General features: G+C 47.0%; 1 protein-coding gene across 1 annotated transcript in view; it reads right to left on the minus strand.

Annotated features, from left to right (window-relative positions):
- Nucleotides 1-10,422: 10,422 nt before the first annotated feature.
- The window catches only part of LOC147992821 (uncharacterized), a 37,246-nt gene continuing 25,748 nt past the window's right edge, over nucleotides 10,423-21,920 (minus strand). The window contains exon 4 of the mRNA XM_087543118.1: nucleotides 10,423-10,609. Within this exon, the coding sequence (XP_087399244.1) occupies nucleotides 10,423-10,609 (187 nt within the window). The remainder of the gene's footprint in view (nucleotides 10,610-21,920) is intronic.

Here is a 21,920-nt window from a genome sequence, read left to right on the forward strand (position 1 = left end):
GGACATTCATCATCAGACCCAGCATGAGCGACTAGTGTTAGCATACGCTTTGCTTTTTATCATGGCATTTCAATAAAAACTTGCTTCGTCACAACAAACAGGCAATACATACACACATGCGCACATGGACAACATGGTCACTTACAGTAGGCTACTCCAACAGGAAACAGGCAAAGAAGTGTCAACAAGCTCTTGACAGCTTCCCCTTGCGCACTTGCCATCAGCAGGTTGTCCTCACACTCGACAATTGTGCAAATTCTACATGTTTTTTGCCAAAGCTGGGGGGTTGAACATAGCGCCGCCTTTGTGGCCAACTACTAGTCATGTTGGGTGGACTAATGACAACATTCATCACCAGGCCTACAATAGGAAAGACTAGCATACACTTATCCTCTTTTCATGAAAGAGAGATATTGCCTTGACCCAAAGAAGTAGGCGGTGAGCTCAAACTGAGTATGCATGACCATTGCAATCCCTGAGATGCTGAGAAGATCAGAAACCTCACTCGTTGCTTATTCTCCTGCCAACCAGTCATACCGACAGAGTACATGCGCTCTTCACAACGTAAATAAAATAACTGAACTACCAAACTATTCCAACAAAGCTTGTAATATCAGAACAAACATATACACGCATATACACCATGATCGTCACTTCAAACAGGCTACTCCGGCCAGCAAAGAAGTGGCAGCAAGCTTCCGACAGCACACTTATCATCATCAGGTTTCTCTTTCTATACTTGGCATGTACACCTCAAAAGAGTCATTCACTTATCCTCAAGATACGGTCTCTTGCAATCGTCATCTGCGCATCCAGAGTAGCTATTTTGCTGATAAGAGAGCCCATGTCATCTAGGATAGGATGTAAGAAGACATCTACCTCTGCCCCGATATCTTTTTCTTCATTGTCATTCACCAGAGTTTGGCTGAAAGACTGCAGTCCAGTGATGAGGAGAGAGGAAGCTTCTTCTGTGTCCATGGGGGGGCAAATAGCTCCCATGCGTCGTCATTGGTGTGAATTGTCTCTCATGCGACGTCGTTGGTTGTAATAGCTCTCATGTGACTTCTGCGTTGGAAAAAATAGCTCCCATGCGACACTACTGCCTAATCCAAAGACACATGTTTAAAACTCGAATTAGGTGAGCGGGACCCACGGCGTGGGACCCACTAACTTATCCAACTCAGCATTGGTCAGGTGAACGAGACCCACTGCGTGGGACCCACTAACTTATCCAGGTCAGCATTGGTACAAGAGGACACCGAGCCTTGCCCCGAGTCGTGCAGCACGCGAGCCCATCCTCCCCCCTCCCCCCTCACCGACCGTTGTTCTTCTTCTTCTCCAGCGATAACGCGCAGCAATGCCGTTCCGGGCCGCGACCTAGCAATGTCGAGCTCCGCTTCAGCCTCCCGCCGCTCATGGCCGTGCCATGGCGCAGTGTCCATGACAAGGTGCCCTGCATGACCACGTATCGCACCCCTGAAGCGGCTAGTCACAATGACCGACAAGAATGGCAACCTTGGGCGGGAATTCGTGAAATGCGAGAGCGAACCAGAGCAGGGAAAGGTGAGATTTTACTTCTCAATATGCCAATTTTGGTTTTTGTCTCCCAATTTCATATTTGCCCAATTTTTCATTGGATTTGGGATTTAGGGTTCATCTTTCCAATCTCAGAAATTGAAGCAATGCACCCATTTTGAGTGGCTAGATGAGTACATAGAGCAGATTCAACTGGAGGGTGCATCAGGGGAGCTCGATTTACCGTTGGAGGCGGAGAAGTTGGGCATGTTTGGATCGGGCGCGTCTGGATCTGGGGCCCCTATATCTGCCCATTCCATTGGGGCTACAGTGGGGGATGCAGGAGTGACGGCAGAGCTGAAGAAGCTGAACAAGCAGATGAAGAAACTCATCGAATTGCAGAAGCAGGGCAATTTGATGGGGCTGATGGCCGGACTTTTTTATGTTTGTGTAATTGCTCTCGCATTTGTTTATGTGATGATAATTAGTTGTAAGTGAATAGATTGGGCATCATTTGTAATCGTAATGATATGTATATTTGAATAAAAGTGTTGTGCTGTACGAATTCGGCATGTCTTCTCCACTCTATTTCGGCCCCGTTTTTTCAGTTCTTCAGTTCGTCATCAGTTTCAGTGGTAGAGGGAGAAAAGGAAAAAAAGTTCGTCCACAGTTGCCCGAAAAGGCCAGGCCCATATAGAAGTTAGGCAGGGCCGAATAGAACATATCCAGGCCAATTGATAAAAGAAGTGTAGCTAGTGCAAAAAAAAGTGCACACGGTCATTGACATCGATATATCTTTTCGGCTTTAGTTTATTTCACAAATTTTAAGTTTCCTGCAGTCACCTTTTTTGAGATAACTCATCTGATAATTATTTGAGCTATTTTTATGCATAAGCTATCGTGTCCGATGGTAGGGTCCCGTGTTGTTTCGACTAAAACAAAAGGTTGGTTCTAGTTAGCAGTCTAACTTGCAGTCTTTGTGAACCAAAAAAGTTGCAATTGTTTGGTTCTAGTTTATTTCAACCAAGCACCATTTTTAATTTTTTTTGATTTGTGCTATGGTGTTTTCAAAGTTTTTACTCATGTGTTTCAACCGAAAAAGGTTGTGCCCCTCTCAAAAAAGAAGACATCTAGTGTGCCCCTAGTAGCATCTCCTTACAACATAGAGGGGCATCCCCTTACAACATATAGTGCATAAAACATAAAAGGAAGATAATTAACTAGACACGTGCTAACAACAACTTATATGATTGGATCATGTTTTAGTGCATTTTTAGTACACGTGGCCACATAAATAAAATGCAATGGAGAAACTTTAGGCCCGAAAAAACATTAATAGATAACACGATAGAGGGGCATCGGGTACCCTAGTAGCATAGATAGATAGAACATATAGAGGGGCATCCCCTTACAACATATAGTTCATAAAACATGAAAGGAAAATAATTAAAACTAGATAGATAGAAGACACGAGCACACACGCCCGAACCAAGACAAACACAAGCTAGATAGATAGAAAGACTCGCACTAGAACAACTCCTTGGCCCCTCCTCCTTAGCCGGCGCCCCTCACTCGTCGTTCTCCGGCATCTGGTAGGGGAGGGTGTGCATGCCGTTGGGGTGAGGGAAGATGTGGTGGAAGTTGGTGAAGATGTTGTAGGTCATGAACGCGATAAACTCGCATCCACTCCAGAAGACCTGGCCGAGGAGGTGGTGAGCGTCGTAGGGGTTGGTGAAGGTGACGTAGAGGCCGATGACGAAGCCGTTGGCGTTGCCATCGTACTGCTCGTGGAGGTGGAACATGGGCGGAGTGCCCGGAGGGAGGTGGCGGTAGCCGGCTTGGAGGAAGAAGCCAACCAACTCTCTAGGGCCCCTCCACCTTGAGATGGACCACACCCTCAGGCTATTCTCGACGATGACTCCGGCCGGGTACTCCCTCTCCGGCACGATGCGAGGGCGACGGTAGGTAGGGCCGTTGAACTGCATGGTGGATCGAGTGGTGGATTTGGCTCGAAAAGAAGAAGGGGAGGAGGCTTGAGAGATTATTGTGAGAGGGATGAGGAAATGGTGCCCTTTTATAGCCGTGTTGCAGCCGTGGTCAATGTGTACACGGTGCCTTCTCGATCGTTTTCTCTTCTCCGTTCGTACTGGCATAAGTAATTGCGGGCATTAATTCAAAAACGGCGGGCAGAGCATCCAAAGAGGCACGGGCGGCACAGGCGAGATGCATCGTTTCGTGCACTTGCATCGGCGGTGACGCCGCATGTGAAACAGGCCCGTTCATCCGCGCGTGACACTAAAAAAGGAGCTGCACCACTGACGCATCCGTCCCGTTCAAACATGCATTTGTTAAAATAATTAAGATGTGACGTACGTATACGCTGCGCCCCTGCCATGCTTTACTGCGTCGATGCATGCATGCAAGCCCGCATGCAAATGGCTAGGCTGTGTCACAGCGTTCAGGAGCACATAATAGCTAGGCTATGACGTTGCATGGCATGCATGGGATAGGGATGGCCCACATGTCATTGACCCTCTCGCATGCAGCCCATCCCCCCCTCTCGACGGCCGTGCACACGCACGCCAGGCTCTGCCGGGCCCGATCCGCTCGGCCCAACGGTCACTGAGATGCTCCCCCGCTCAACGTTATCTGTTCGTCAGAGAGAAAAAACGGTGGCCAATTAGATTGGAGAATGAGGGCTCCCACGGACCGCCCCCGCGGAATCCTTCTAAAAGGCCTATCCGACGGCCGCAGTTTGGCATTAGGGTTAGATCGACGGTGGACGTTTGGCGCTAGGGTTACATGGGTTTTGGAGGCAGTCAACGGGGTTTTGAAAGGTTTGACCGAACATTCAAATGTGTATAACTAATTCAAAAAAAATCTAAAAAATGAAAAACCTGCGCATATAGCCTTTTTATGTTACAAAGTTATGATATAAAATGATAACCTTGATCTAATGATCTTTGCATGAAAAAACCATCACAAATTGGACTATCTCGACTGAGGTTGCATAGAGTTCAAAGGAGTGAGAAGAGGGTTTGAGGTTTCGAAAATGCAAAAAAATCAAAAACATCACCTTAGCTTCATTTTGGAGTGACTAAGGAGGATCTGAAGTTATTTTTGCATTTTAAATTTTTAAACTTGTTTTATTACTGACTTTGTATTAAAGGTGTTTTTTCAAAAATAAATTAAATAATATGAATACTTATTCAAAAAATGTGAGACTTCGTATTGATCCTATATAGGTATAATATAAGCTAAGAAAATCTTTTTTGGGTGATTTTGAGAAGGTCGAAAAAAACTTGCTTAGAAACTTGCTAAGTAACTTTGGAGCCTGTTTGGACAACATTTTCAGTGACTATGAGTTGGACTTCACAAAAAGGGTTGGATTTATGAACTAAAGTGCATAGTAGTACATAAAACAATGCAACATCACAGAACAAACAAATGAACTCCAAAAATATTGGATATAGGTTCAAATTGAATGTCGGTTCAAATTTGAATTTTATTTCAAGTCAAATCAACATCATGGCACATAAGTTTTCACATGAAAGAACATAAGTTTTCACATCAAATGACAACAAACTTAAGTTTTCACATCAAATTTGAATGATTTCGACTCTATTTCTTTTGCTTCTTTCTACCACTCGATTTCTTCTCCTTTTTTCCACCGTTTGGTTCCACGGCGCATAGTTTGTTGATGTTGATGCTCTTGCTTTTTGGCCCCTTGGTTTTCTTGCCAACTCCACTAGGCCCCCTCAACTTTTGCACCTGACCATGTCCCACTTCACCAGTTTGCACTTCTGCAGATTGAGTAGATGGCACACATTGTTCAAATACTTCAGTTTGCAAGTCAACACTTGGCAGCACAACCTCCAAACATGGCAACACAGCTGTCAAAGCAGATTCGCATGGCAGCACAACAGTTGCTTCATCTGCAACAGTTTCAGATTGCCCTAGCACCTGCAAAACAGATTCAGTATGCATCACATCATCCAAAACAGAAACACTTAGCTCATGTTCAGCAGTAATAGTTTCAGTTTGCTCCATATCTTTGTCACCAAACATTATCTGCTTAGTGCTCTTCCTTCTAAAGCCATTGAGTCTTGCTTTTTTCACTAGCCAGCATTGTTCAACAACAAGAGGTGGGGCTTTTTCTGCATGCTTCCTCCTAAAAAATAAATCATTTGACTTGGTTAGATACTAGAACAAGTAGTAAAATAAGAAACTTGCAAAAACAGTAACATAAACATACTTCGGCCTCTGAGCAGTGTAGATGCACTTGGATGAACCAATTCTGTGCCCAAGTACCTCACACAACTTGCACCTATTTTTGTTACCTTTTTGAGCCCTTTTCGGCTTATCATTCTTTTCATTTTCCTTTTCCCCCTTCTTACTACAACCACCTTTCTCAAACCAAGCTTTGAATCTGCTATGTTTAGGCCTCCCAGCCTTTCTTCTAGTGACAGGGGGGACACAAGGTAAATTCTATTTCCACCTCAGGCCACTGAGATTGGTCAGTCAGTGCAGGAATTGGACTTGCATATGCAGCTTTGAATTTTTGTACTGAATAATACTCATGCCAATATGGGTGCATATTTAACCTGGGTTTAGATGCCAAAAAAAGTATGGAATGCTCACATGGTTTTCCAGTGTGTTGCCACTCTTGGCAAGTGCACTCATGCAACTCAGTATTTACCACATGCCTCTTGCCACTCTTTGTATCTCTAACTTCAGCACCCCACAAGGAAGATTTCTCAAGAGATAGATGTGAAAGATTTCTACTCCTGTTAACCACCTGTTGTACCACTGCTGGATGCTTGTCCCCTTCCAAAATATTAGCAATTTTTCCTCTCAACTCCCACAAACGCATGATCATCATCCTTATTTGGTCCACCATGTCATGCATAGGCAAGTCTTTCAAATCCTTCACTTTGTTGTTAAAACTTTCTGCCAAGTTGTTATTGATATGATCACATTTTATGCCAGTATTAAAACCTGATCTATACCACAACAGAGAATGGTGGGTGTTCAGCCATGAATCAAATTCATTATCACTACATGATGCCAATATCTTACCAAGGTGATAGGAATGTGTCTATCTGGTGTAGGATCTTGCTGCTGGCCACATGCGCCCAAATTCATCTCCTCTGAATTTTTTTATCAGATTCATCCACATATGTCCAAAGCACTCCCTCTGCTCGGCATGGGGGGAAACATTTTTTACTGCATTTTCCAACCCTTTACATGCATCTGTGTGGATGGCCAAAGGAGAAACTGGCCCTATGCATCTTTTCAGTTGCATCATGAACCATATCCATGATGCCTCTGTCTCTGATTGAAACATTCCTATTGCAATTGGGAACATCCAGTTGTGTCCATCTAGAGCATTGCATGCAGCCAACTGACCATTCCACTTTCCAGTAAAAAAAGATGAGTCTATGCTCAAATATGGACGAGAACCTGCTTTGAATCCATCTATGCAAGGCTTCAAACACATAAAAGACTTGCTGAATAAAACCTTGCCATCCTCTGTTACCTCTGTATCTATCTCCACCACACTCCCAGGTGACCTCTTCTCCACCTCTGCTTTAAAACTATACAACATCCTAAATGTATTTTCCCAGTCATCATATAATGATTTCATGGCCCTTTGTTTTGCTTTCCACACTGTGGTATATTGCAGCTGGATTGGGTACAGCTTCTCCAAGTCAACTTTAAGCCTCTTTGCAGTAGTGTTTGGAGTCTTGGCTAAAATAGGAGTAATCTTCTCTGTAACCGAAAGCTGTGATGTCATCTTTGAAACTCTCTGTGAAGTGGTCATACATGTATGCTGGTGTGGTATTTGATTTACCCTTACTGTACTTCCATCAGGTTGTAGTCTGGCCGACAAGTACCATTTGGAAGGATTGCCGCCACCATCATAACCTTTGCACCAAGCATAAAATTTCTTTCGATCAGTCCACATAGTCTTGGCATCAAACTCTTTTTTCACTACATAGGTCCTGAAAGACATCCTAAACTCCTTCATGCTTTGCTACAACTTTCCCACCTCAATAACTGGGTTCTCTTTGTCATACAAACAAACCAGCTCATTATCATCTGCATCATCCACATCATCTGCAGCCTCTCTCATCATCTGTTCTTCATCCTCATTTGCATTTCTAGGGCTTGTGTTACCATCAGCAGGCAAAGAACTGTCATCCTTCTCCTTATCTTTGTCATCAACTTGAATGCCAAACATTTGGGCCATATCAATGTCAGATATTGGTGTAGTGAGCAAATCAGTTTTTTCATTCAACTCTACTACATTCCAGTCAACAACAATCTTCCTAGCACCATGTGTTCCCTCCTCTCCATCTGCATCAATCCCTGTATCTTCAGCTACTACAGTCGGTTCAGTCAATAATGCCAACATCATCTTTTGTGAAACCCACTCATCATCTTCCACCTGTGCAGCCATCTTTGATGGCACAGAACCAACTCTGGAATGAGTTTGCAGATTAATTAGCTCTGCATAAAATGTTACTTGTTTGCTTTCCCACCCTTCTTGCTAATCAATTTCAGCAACCATGGATTCTCCATCTTCAATTCTCACATATTCACCATTATAGTTATCAAAACGTTGTAGAGATACCTCTTGTTCTGGACCCCAAACAATACTCTCCCCAATTCTCTCCACCAAATTGCCCACGGCCTTCTCCTTCATGCTCTCCAAATCCTGGGGATCAACATCTGCAAATTCGACATCCAACCTCACGGTGGTATCTCTATCAATGTCTTGGACACTGCCATCACTGAGCTTGGCTTTATAGGGAAAAATTCCACTATAATTGCGAATGTGGTGGCAGAACCTGAACCTCCCTTGTTTTGTCAATGGCAGGCAGCGGCGGCAGTGTAAGCGATAGTCACCACCAAATCGAGTTCGATTCTAAATCGCCAAGAAAAGAGGGTGGCATTACCGATTTGAAGCATTGTCTCCTTGCTCCATCTCAGCCAGCCCTCGCTCCATCTCCTATCCAATCGACATTCTAAAACGCCAAGAAAAAGGGGCAGCATGAGGCCACAGATTTATCCAAAATTCAGTGGAATGGGAGTAGTGTTTGGAAAATACTCACTCGCAATAGCCACTGCAGAGAAAGGCGCTCCACCACCGGGCCACAGAGAAGAAACAGCCCCCAGATCCAATAGAGCCCAATTCTCAATCGCCAAGAAACAGAGGGCAGTATTAGGCCACAGATCCGCCAAAATTCTGGGGAGTGGGACTAGGGTTTCAGGCTCACCTCGCAATAGCTCTGCTGCTGCCGAGAAATGCACTCCACCACCGTGGAGAAGAAACCACTGCCGGAGAAGATCCTTACGGCGGCGCCGCTCGCCCAGTCCAGCACGGGCGAGTCGACCACGGTCACACAGTCACCGGTCGAGTCATGGACGGTTGACTCTTGACTATGTGGCTCTAGGTGGACCCCACCATTCAGAGCACATAACCCCCAGTGTCCTAACCAAACCTCAGCCTAACTAACAGCCAACTAGCCGCATAAATGAGAGCTATTACAACCAACGACGTCGCATGAGAGACAATTCACACCAACAACGACGCATGGGAGCTATTTGCCCGTCCATGGGATCATCATCTTCAGTTTCTGATTCCTCCTGCTACAAAGAGGGCTTTCGGTGCGAGCAAGAAATTAAAGTGTAGGTATAGACAAAAAAAACTGCAAGGCTACAGATTCTAATGATACAACATAAATTTACTTAAGCTCTTATTAGACAGGTAGTGAAGGTCAAGGTGAACCTCATTGGTAAGCATTATGTGTACAGGGAACCTCATATATGGGCAATTAGCGATTGTGAGGAGTTAGGGAACTACGAAGAGATGGCGACGGGATCCCCCCGCCGCCTCCTCCGGCCCCGTCGTCGCTCCGGCATCCTCGCCCCCTCCACCACCGCCGGCGCAGCCCGTGGCGGCCGTGCCGCTGCTTCCCCTACTCGCCCCGGCCCCTATGACTCGCGTCCTTTGGGTGGACCTCGCTGACGAGGATCCGCTGCCTTCCCCCACCAGGCACCCCTTCCCCTCTCCCGCCGCTCCCCGTCGTGGCCCGGCCAGGCCGGTGGCTCAGCCCCCCAAGTATGGGGTTCTGCCGCTGGCTCGCGGCTGCTACGGTCGCCGACGCCGCCCTCGAGTTCCGCTCAGGCCATTGGGATGCAGGGCGTGGCCTTAGGGGACGGGGGTGCTCGCCGCTGGCGCGTTCGATCCTGGAGAGTGGTCGGCCGGTCCGACCGGGGCTCCGGCCGCTCGTCGTGGTGCTGCCCGTCGGCTGGCCTGCGCCCGGTGACGGCTCCGCCGTTGCCGGCGACGAGCCATGGCCAGGCTCCCTCGGCCCCGGTTGCTCGCTCCCCCCTTTCGGTCGTTCATCTCCACCTTCGGGTCCTCCTCGCCGCGCTTCCAGGCCTCCCTCACCCTGTGACGTCCCTGGCTGTCCCTCGCCGGTGGCCTGTCGGCTGCGGTGGCGCCCCCTGCCTGCCACGGGGAAACCCTACTGGTCTCCCCCCCCGCCGCTCCTTAGGCCGCGTGTCGGCCGTTAGGTGCATTTTGGGCCGCGGTCCAGCCCATCTACCACCCGCGCTTGCTGGGCCCGCCTCGCCCCAACTGGGCCGGCCTGCGGTGGCTAGGCCGCCCTCGTGCCCTAGGCTCGCGCCGTCGTCTGCCTTGATTTGGCTACCGCAGGGGCTCCCAGTCGCCTCGTTTCCCCTCACCGCCACCACGCTCGACACCCCCGGCTCCTCGCTAGCTCTCCCGCCCGACCCCGCGCTCCCTCCTCCCTCCCCGCCGATACCCGCCGCGGCCTCGTCCCCTCCTCGCCCCGCTTCGCCGCGGCCGACCATGCCGCGCGAGTGGGACGACGGCTAGGTCCGACACAAGCCGCGCGCCGATGACCGTCGCGATCCCCACGTCCATCTCCCGACGCGCTGCGTCGCGAGGAAGAGCTTCGCCGCGAGCTGCGGGAGCTCCGTGACGGCCGACGCGATGACCGGCACTCTATGGCCCGCCGCGACACCCGAGGCAGGTCCAGTGCCCCCCGCCCGGCGGTGTCTGTGTTGGGGAACGTAGTAATTTCAAAAAATTTCCTACGCACACGCAAGATCATGTGATGCATAGCAACGAGGGGGAGAGTGTTGTCTACGTACCCAACGCAGACCGACTGCGGAAGCGATGACACGACGTAGAGGAAGTAGTCGTACGTCTTCACGATCCAACCGATCAAGCACCGAAACTACGGCACCTCCGAGTTCGAGCACACGTTCAGCTCGATGACGATCCCCGGACTCCGATCCAGCAAACTGTCGGGGAAGAGTTCCGTCAGCACGACGGCGTGGTGACGATCTTGATGTACTACAGCAGCAGGGCTTCGCCTAAACTCCGCTACAGTATTATCGAGGAATATGGTGGCAGGGGGCACCGCACACGGCTAAGGAATAGATCACGTGGATCAACTTGTGTGTCTAGAGGTGCCCCCTGCCTCCGTATATAAAGGAGTAGAGGGGGGGAGGCTGGCCGGCCAAGCTTGGTGCGCCAGGAGAGTCCTACTCCCTCTGGGAGTAGGATTCCCCCCCCCCCAATCCTAGTTGGAATAGGATTCGCGGAGGGGGAAAAGAGGAGGAGGGGGCCGGCCACCTCTCCTAGTCCTAATAGGACTAGGGGAAGGGGGAGGCGCGCAGCCCATCTAGGGCAGCCCCTTCTCTTTTCCACTAAGGCCCACTATGGCCCATATAGCTCCCGGGGGGTTCCGGTAACCCTCCCGGTACTCCGGTAAAATCCCGATTTCACCCGGAACACTTCCGATATCCAAACATAGGCTTCCAATATATCAATCTTTACGTCTCGACCATTTCGAGACTCCTCGTCATGTCCGTGATCACATCCGGGACTCCAAACAACCTTCGGTACACCAAATGCATAAACTCATAATATAACTGTCATCGTAAACTTAAGCGTGCGGACCCTACGGGTTCGAGAACAATGTAGACATGATCGAGACACGTCCCCGATAAATAACCAATAGCGGGACCTGGATGCCCATATTAGCTCCTACATATTCTACGAATATCTTTATCGGTCAGACCGCATAACAACATACGTTGTTCCCTTTGTCATCGGTATGTTACTTGCCCGAGATTCGATCGTCGGTATCCAATACCTAGTTCAATCTTGTTACTGGCAAGTCTCTTTACTCGTTCCGTAATACATCATCTCACAACTAACATATTAGTTGTAATGCTTGCAAGGCTTATGTGATGTGTATTACCGAGAGGGCCCAGAGATACCTCTCCGACAATCGGAGTGACAAATCCTAATCTCGAAATACGCCAACCCAACATCTACCTTTGGAGACACCTGTAATGCTCCTTTATAATCACCTAGTTACGTTGTGACGTTTGGTAGCACCCAAAGTGTTCTTCCGGCAAACGGGAGTTGCATAATCTCATAGTCATAGGAACATGTATAAGTCATGAAGGAAGCAATAGCAACATACTAAATGATCGTGTGCTAAGCTAATGTAATGGGTCATGTCAATCAGATCATTCAACTAATGATGTGACCTCGTTAATCAAATAACAACACTTTGTTCATGGTTAGGAAACATAACCATCTTTGATTAACGAGCTAGTCAAGTAGAGGCATACTAGTGACACTCTGTTTGTCTATGTATTCACACATGTATTATGTTTCCGGTTAATACAATTCTAGCATGAATAATAAACATTTATCATGAAATAAGGAAATAAATAATAACTTTATTATTGCCTCTAGGGCATATTTCCTTCTGTCTCCCACTTGCACTAGAGTCAATAATCTAGATCACATCACCATGTGATTAACATCGATAGTTCACATCATCATGCGATTAACACCCATAGTTCACATCGCTATGTGACCAACACCCAAAGGGTTTACTAGATTCAGTAATCTAGTTCACATCGCTATGTGATTAACACCCAAGGAGTACTAAGGTGTGATCATGTTTTGCTTGTGAGAGATTCTTAGTCAACGGGTCTGCCACATTCAGATCCGTATGTATCTTTGCAAATTTCTATGTCAACAATGCTCTGCATGGAGCTACTCTAGCTAATTGCTCCCACTTTCAATATGTATCTAGACCGAGACTTAGAGTCATCTAGATTAGTGTCAAACTTGCATCGGCGTAACCCTTTACGACGAACCTTTTTTCACTTCCATAATCGAGAAACATATCCTTATTCCACTAAGGACAATTTTGACCGCTGTCTAGTGATCTACTCCTAGATCACTATTGTACTCCGTTGCCAAACTCAGTGGTAGGGCATACAATAGATCTGGTATACAGCATGGCATACTTTATAGAACCTATGACTGAGGCATAGGGAATGGCTTTCATTCTCTTTCTATTTTCTGCCGTGGTCGGGCTTTGAGTCTTACTCAACTTCAAACCTTGTAACACAGGCAAGAACTCTTTCTTTGACTGTTCCATTTTGAACTACTTCAAAATCTTGTCAAGGTATGTACTCATTGAAAAAACTTATCAAGTGTCTTGATCTATCTCTATAGATCTTGATACTCAATATGTAAGCAGCTTCACCGAAGTCTTTCTTTGAAAAACTCCTTTCAAACACACCTTTTATGCTTTACAGAATAATTCTACATTATTTCTGATCAATAATATGTCATTCACATATACTTATCAGAAATGCTGTAGTGCTCCCACTCACTTTCTCGTAAATACAGGCTTCACCGCAAGTCTGTATAAAACTATATGCTTTGATCAACTCATCAAAGCGTATATTCCAACTCCGAGATGCTTGCACCAGTCCACAGATGGATCGCTGGAGTTTGCACATTTTGTTAACACCTTTAGGATCGACAAAACCTTCTAGTTGCATCGTATACAACTCTTCTTTAGTAAATCCATTAAGGAATGCAGTTTTGTTTATCCATTTGCCAGATTTCATAAAACGCGGCAATTGCTAACATGATTCGGACAGACTTAAGCATAGATACGAGTGAGAAAATCTCATCGTAGTCAACACCTTGAACTTGTCGAAAACCTTTTGCGACAATTCTAGCTTTGTAGATAGTAACACTACTATCAGCGTCCGTCTTCCTCTTGAAGATCCATTTATTTTCTATGGCTTGTCGATCATCGGGCAAGTTAACCAAAGTCCATACTTTGTTCTCATACATGGATCCCATCTCAGATTTCATGGCTTCAAGCCACTTTGCGGAATCTGGGCTCACCATCGCTTCTTCATAGTTCGTAGGTTCATCATGATCTAGTAGCATGACTTCCAGAACAGGATTACCGTACCACTCTGGTGCGGGTCTTACTCTGGTTGATCTACGAGGTTCAGTAGTATCTTGATCTGAAGTTTCATGATCATTATCATTAGCTTCCTCACTAACTGGTGTAGGTGTCACTGAAACAGTTTTCTATGATGTACTACTTTCCAGTAAGGGAGCAGGTACAGTTACCTCGTCAAGTTCTACTTTCCTCCCACTCACTTCTTTCGAGAGAAACTCCTTCTCTAGAAAAACTCCGAATTTAGCAACAAAAGTTTTGCCTTCGGATTTGTGATAGAAGGTGTACCCAACAGTCTCCTTTGGGTATCCTATGAAGACATATTTCTCCGATTTGGGTTCGAGCTTATCATGTTGAAACTTTTTCACATAAGCATCGCAGTCCCAAACTTTAAGAAACGACAGCTTAGGTTTCTTGCCAAACCATAGTTCATACGCTGTCGTCTCAACGGATTTAGATGGTGCCCTATTTAACGTGAATGCAGCTGTCTCTAATGCATAAACCCAAAACGATAGTGGTAGATCGGTAAGAGATATCATAGATCGCACCATATCTAATAAAGTATGGTTATGACGTTCGGACACACCATTACATTGTGGTGTTCTAGGTGGCATGAGTAGTGAAACTATTTCACATTGTTTTTAACTGAAGGCCAAACTCGTAACTCAAATACTCTTCTCTACGATCAGATCGTAGAAACTTTATTTTCTTGTTACGATGATTTTTCACTTCACTCTGAAATTCTTTGAACTTTTCAAATGTTTCAGACTTATGTTTCATCAAGTAGATATACTCATATCTGCTCAAATCATCTATGAAGATTAGAAAATAATGATACCTGTCGCGAGCCTCAATATTCATCGGACCACATACATCAGTATGTATGATTTCCAACAAATCTGTTGCTCGCTCCATTGTTCCGAAGAACAGAGTCTTAGTCATCTTGCCCATGAGGCATGGTTCGCAAGCATCAACTGATTCATAATCAAGTGATTCCAAAAGCCCATCAGCATGGAGTTTCTTCATGCGCTTTACACCAATATGACCTAAACGGCAGTGCTACAAATAAGTTGCACTATCATTATTAACTTTGCATCTTTTGGTTTCAATATTATGATTATGTGTATCACTACGATCGAGATCCAACGAACTATTTTCATTGGGTGTGTAACCATATAAGGTTTTATTCATGTAAACAGAACAACAATTTATTCTCTTACTTAAATGAATAACCGTATTACAATAAACATGATCAAATCATATTCATGCTCAACGCAAACACCAAATAACACTTATTTAGGTTCAACACTAATCCTGAAATTATAGGGAGTGTGCGATGATGATCATATCAGTCTTGGAACCACTTCCAACACACATCGTCACTTCACCCTTAACTAGTCTCTGTTTATTTTGCAACTCCCATTTCGAGTTACTAATCTTAGCAACTGAACTAGTATCAAATACGAAGGGTTTGCTATAAACACTAGTAAAGTACACATCAATAACATGTATATCAAATATACTTATGTTCACTTTGCCATCCTTCTTATCCGCCAATCACTTGGGGTAGATCCGCTTCCAGTGACCAGTCCCTTTGCAGTAGAAGCACTTAGTCTCAGGCTTAGGACCAGACTTGGGCTTCTTCACTTGAGCAGCAACTTGCTTGCTGTTCTTCTTGAAGTTCCCCTTATTCCCTCTGCCCTTTTCTTGAAACTAGTGATCTTGTCAACCATCAACACTTGATGTTTTTCTTGATTTCTACCTTCGTTGATTTTAGCATCATGAAGAGCTTGGGAGTTGTTTCCGTTATCCCTTGCATGTCATAGTTCATCACGAAGTTCTACTAACTTGGTGATGGTGACTAGAGAATTCTGTCAATCACTATCTTATCTGGAAGATTAACTCCCACTTGATTCAAGCGATTGTAGTACTCAGACAATCTGAGCACATGCTCACTAGTTGAGCGATTCTCCTCCATCTTTTGGCTATAGAACTTGTTGGAGACTTCATATCTCTCAACTCGGGTATTTGCTTGAAATATTAACTTCAACTCCTGGAACATCTCATATGCTCCATGACGTTCAAAACGTCTTTGAAGGCCCGATTCTAAGCCATTAAGCATGGTGCACTAAACTATCAAGTAGTCATCATATTGAGCTAGCCAAATGTTCATAACGTCTGTATCTGCTCCTGCAATAGGTCCGTCACCTAGCGGTGCTTCAAGGACATAATTCTTCTGTGCAGCAATGAGGATAAACCTCAGATCACGGATCCAATCCGCAACTTTGCTACTAACATCTTTCAACATAATTTTCTCTAGGAACATATCAAAATAAACACAGGGAAGCAACAATGCGAGCTATTGATCTACAACATGATTTGCAAAATACTACCAGGACTAAGTTCATGATAAATTTAAGTTCAATTAATCATATTACTTAAGAACTCCCACTTAGATAGACATCCCTCTAATCCTCGAAGTGATTACGTGATCCAAATCAACTAAACCATGTCCGATCATCACGTGAGATGGAGTAGTTTCATTGGTGAACATCACTATGTTGATCATATCTACTATATGATTCACGCTCGACCTTTCGGTCTCCGTGTTCCGAGGCCATATCTGTACATGCTTGGCTCGTCAAGTATAACCTGAGTATTCCGCGTGCGCAACTATTTTGCACCCGTTGTATTTGAACGTAGAGCCTATCACACCCGATTATCACGTGGTGTCTCAGCACGAAGAACTTTCGCAACGGTGCATACTCAGGGAGAACACTTCTTGATAATTAGTGAGAGATCATCTTAAAATGCTACCGTCAAACTAAGCAAAATAAGATGTATAAAAGATAAACATCACATGCAATCAAAATATGTGACATGATATGGCCATCATCATCTTGCGCCTTTGATCTCCATCTCCAAAGTACTGTCATGATCTCTATCGTCACCGGCATGACACCATGATCTCCATCATCTTGATCTATATCAATGTGTCGTCACACGGTCGTCTCGCCAACTATTGCTCTTGCAACTATTGCTATCATATAGCGATAAAGTAAAGCAATTATTTGGCGCTTGCATCTTATGCAATATAGAGACAACCATAAGGCTTTTGCCAGTTGCTGATAACTTCAACAAAACATGATCATCTCATACAACAACTTATATCTCATCACGTTTTGACCATATCACATCCCAACATGCCCTGCAAAAACAAGTTAGACGTCCTCTACTTTGTTGTTGCAAGTTTTACGTGGCTGCTATGGGCTTAAGCAAGAACCAATCTTACCTACGCATCAAAACCACAACGATAGTTTGTCAAATAGACTCCGTTTTAACCTTCGCAAGGACCGGGCGTAGCCATACTTGGTTCAACTGAAGTTGGAGAAACAGTCACCCGCAAGTCACCTTTGTGCAAAGCACGTCGGGGAAACCGGTCTCGCGTAAGCGTACGCGTAATGTCGGTCCGGGTCGCTTCATCCAACAATACCGTCGAACCAAAGTATGACATGCTGGTAGGCAGTATGACTTATATCGCCCACAACTCACTTGTGTTCTACTCGTGCATATAACATCAACATATAAAACCTAGGCCCGGATGCCACTGTTGGGGAACGTAGTAATTTCAAAAAAATTCCTACGCACACGCAAGATCCTGTGATGCATAGCAACGAGGGGGAGAGTGTTGTCTACGTACACAACGCAGACCGACTGCGGAAGCGATGACACGACGTAGAGGAAGTAGTCATACGTCTTCACGATCCAACCGATCAAGCACCGAAACTACGGCACCTCCGAGTTCAAGCACACTTCAGCTCGATGACGATCCCCGGACTCCGATCCAGTAAACTGTCGGGGAAGAGTTCCGTCAGCACGACGGCGTGGTGACGATCTTGATGTACTACAGTAGCAGGGCTTCGCCTAAACTCTGCTACAGTATTATCGAGGAATATGGTGGCAGGGGGCACCGCACACGGCTAAGGTATAGATCACGTGGATCAACTTGTGTGTCTAGAGGTGCCCCCTGCCTCCGTATATAAAGGAGTAGAGGGGGGGAGGCTGGCCGGCCAAGCTTGGTGCGCCAGGAGAGTCCTACTCCCTCTAGGAGTAGGATTCCCCCCCCCCCCAATCCTAGTTGGAATAGGATTCGCGGAGGGGGAAAAGAGGAGGAGTGGGCCGGCCACCTCTCCTAGTCCTAATAGGACTAGGGGAAGGGGGAGGCGCGCAGCCCATCTAGGGAAGCCCCTTCTCTTTTCCACTAAGGCCCACTATGGCCCATATAGCTCCCGGGGGGTTCTGGTAACCCTCCCGGTACTCCGGTAAAATCCCGATTTCACCCGGAACACTTCCGATATCCAAACATAGGCTTCCAATATATCAATCTTTACGTCTCGACCGTTTTGAGACTCCTCGTCATGTCCGTGATCACATCCGGGACTCCGAACAACCTTCGGTACATCAAAATGCATAAACTCATAATATAACTGTCATCGTAACCTTAAGCGTGCGGACCCTACGGGTTCGAGAACAATGTAGACATGACCGAGACACGTCCCCGGTCAATAACCAATAGCGGGACCTGGATGCCCATATTGGCTCCTACATATTCTACAAAGATCTTTATCGGTCAGACCGCATAACAACATACGTTGTTCCCTTTGTCATCGGTATGTTACTTGCCCGAGATTCGATCGTCGGTATCCAATACCTAGTTCAATCTCGTTACCGGCAAGTCTCTTTACTCGTTCCGTAATACATCATCTCACAACTAACATATTAGTTGTAATGCTTGCAAGACTTATGTGATGTGTATTAGCGAGAGGGCCTAGAGATACCTCTCCGACAATCGGAGTGACAAATCCTAATCTCAAAATACGCCAACCCAACATCTACCTTTGGAGACACCTGTAATGCTCCTTTATAATCACCCAGTTACATTGTGACGTTTGGTAGCACCCAAAGTGTTCCTCCAGCAAACGGGAGTTGCATAATCTCATAGTCATAGGAACATGTATAAGTCATGAAGGAAGCAATAGCAACATACTAAACGATCGTGTGCTAAGCTAATGGAATGGATCATGTCAATCAGATCATTCAACTAATGATGTGACCTCATTAATCAAATAACAACACTTTGTTCATGGTTAGGAAACATAACCATCTTTGATTAACGAGCTAGTCAAGTAGAGGCATACTAGTGACACTCTGTTTGTCTATGTATTCACACATGTATTATGTTTCCGGTTAATACAATTCTAGCATGAATAATAAAGATTTATCATGAAATAAGGAAATAAATAATAACTTTATTATTGCCTCTAGGGCATATTTCCTTCAGTCTGGGGACTGGCGCCCCCGGCGCGGCTCGCCCTCCTCGGCCGAATCCCGTCCCCGTCTCGCCTGGCGCGTCCTCCGCCCCCTGCTCCCATGCATAGTCGACCGCCCCCGCTCCCCGGAAGTACATCCCGCCCCATGCCGCCGCGCCTTCGGCTCCGTCCTCCACGGCGCACCATCCCGCGGGCGCCAGGGACCCGCCTAGAAGAAGAAGCACCGCGGTCAGGGCCGGGGCAACCAAGCCTTGCCCCCCGATGGCCCCGTGTACCTCTTCCGCCTCGGGCCCTGTCTCCAACCTCTCTCGCCCCCAGCTTCAACTAGGGGTGGCGGGTCACTCGCAAGTCAACTGCGTTAACCCCCAGTGCTGCTACCTCTGCAAGGATCCGGGCCATCCCGCCCTCCTTTGTCCGGATCGACCGGTGACGTCGGAGCTCATGATGTACGGCCATGATATAGAGGGGCTTGGCTTCTTCCAGCTGGAGGTCCCCGACATCCCGCCTCCTGACCCCTCACTCCAGGCGATCGTCACCGTGGTCGACGAGGTGGCCTCTCCGAAGATGATTGAGGCCGAATTGAACCACCTCTAACATTGCCAGTGGGACTGGATGGTCACCCCTACCGCTGGCCACATCTTCACCGTGGTTTTCCCCGATGCCATCAGCTACGGTTACGACACCCGAAGTGGCTAGATCACCCTCGCCCTCAACTAGCTTGTTGTCGACATCACCGAGCCAATCCTCAACGCAATGGCGGTGGCTGTCCTCGACACCGCCTGGATTCTCAAGGCCGGTCTCCCCGACATTGCCTGGTCGGAGCCCATCATCCGCCAGATGTCCCGGATCCTGGGCAAGTTGGTGGTGGTTGACTCTCCCTCCGCAAAGAGGAGGAGGTCCGTGCTAAGTTCAAGTGCCTGGATTCCACCGAGCTCCGTGTCACCGTGTGAGTGTTCTTCAACGACCAGGGCTTTGACCTTCGGATTGCCCTCGAGCCCCCCCCCCAACCACGTCGGCCGTCCCCGCTTCTTCGATGATGGCCCGCCCGGTGCCAACCCGGGGGCCGATGTGTTGGGCAACGTAGCAGAATTTTAAAATTTTCTACGCATCACCAAGATCAATCTATGGAGTCATCTAGCAACGAGAGAGGAGTGCATCTACATACCCTTGTAGATCGCGCGCGGAAGTGTTCAGGAGAACGGGGTTGATGGAGTCATACTCGTCGTGATCCAAATCACCGACGACCTAGCACCGAACGGACGGCACCTCCGCGCTCAACACACATACGGTTGGGAAGACGTCTCCTCCAACTTCATCCAGCAAGGGGGAAGGAGAGGTTGATGAAGATCCAGCAGCACGACGGCGTGGTGGTGGAAGCAACGGTTTTCTCGGCAGGGCTTCGCCAAGCTCAGGGAGAGGGAGGAGTGTCACGGGAGGGAGAGGGAGAGGCCAGGGGCTAGGGTGCGGCTGCCGTCCCTCCCCCCACTGTTTATAGGACCCCTAGGGGGGCGCCGGCCGTAGGAGATCCAATCTCCAAGGGGGGTGGCGGCCAAGGGGGTGGCTTGCCCCCCAAGCCATGTGGGGCGCCCCCCACCCCTAGGGTTTCCATCCCTAGGCGCAGGGGGAGGCCCAAGGGGGGCGCACCAGCCCACTAGGGGCTGGTTCCCCTCCCACTTCAGCCCATGGGGCCCTCCGGGATAGGTGGCCCCACCCGGTGGACCCCCGGGACCCTTCCGGTGGTCCCGGTACAATACCGATTACCCCCGAAACTTTCCCGATGGCCGAAACTTGACTTCCTACAAATAAATCTTCACCTACAGACCATTCCGGAACTCCTCGTGACGTCCGGGATCTCATCCGAGACTCCAAACAACTTTCGGGTTACCGTATACAAATATCTCAACAACCCTAGCGTCACAAAACCTTAAGTATGTAGACCCTACGGGTTCGGGAGACACGCAGTCATGACCGAGACGACTCTCCGGTCAATAACCAACAGCGGGATCTGGATACCCAAGTTGGCTCCCACATGCTCCTCGATGATCTCATCGGATGAACCACTATGTCGAGGATTCAATCAATCCGTATACAATTCCCTTTGTCAATCGATACGTTACTTGCCCGAGACTCGATCGTCGGTATCCCAATACCTCGTTCAATCTCGTTACCGGCAAGTCACTTCAATCATACCGTAATGCATGATCCCGTGATCAACCACTTGGTCACATTGAGCTCATTATGATGATGCATTACCGAGTGGGCCCAGAGGTACCTCTCCATCATATGGAGTGACAAATCCCAGTCTCGATTCGTGCCAACTCAACAGACACTTTCGGAGATACCTGTAGTGTACCTTTATAGTCACCCAGTTACGTTGTGATGGTTGGCACACCCAAAGCACTCCTACGGCATCTGAGAGTTGCACAATCTCATGGTCTAAGGAAATGATACTTGACATTCGGAAAAGCTATAGCAAACGAACTACATGATCTTTGAGCTATGCTTAGGATTGGGTCTTGTCCATCACATCTTTCTCCTAATGATGTGATCCCGTTATCAATGACATCCAATGTCCATAGCCAGGAAACCATGACTATCTTTTGATCAACGAGCTAGTCAACTAGAGGCTCACTAGGGACGTGTTGTGGTCCATGTATTCACACATGTATTACGATTTCCGGATAACATAATTATAGCATGAACAATAGACAATTATCATGAACAAAGAAATATAATAATA

Source organism: Triticum urartu, chromosome 1A, assembly GCF_056163025.1.
Source record: "Triticum urartu cultivar PI428250 chromosome 1A, HENAU_Tu73, whole genome shotgun sequence".
Classification (NCBI taxonomy): domain Eukaryota; kingdom Viridiplantae; phylum Streptophyta; class Magnoliopsida; order Poales; family Poaceae; genus Triticum; species Triticum urartu.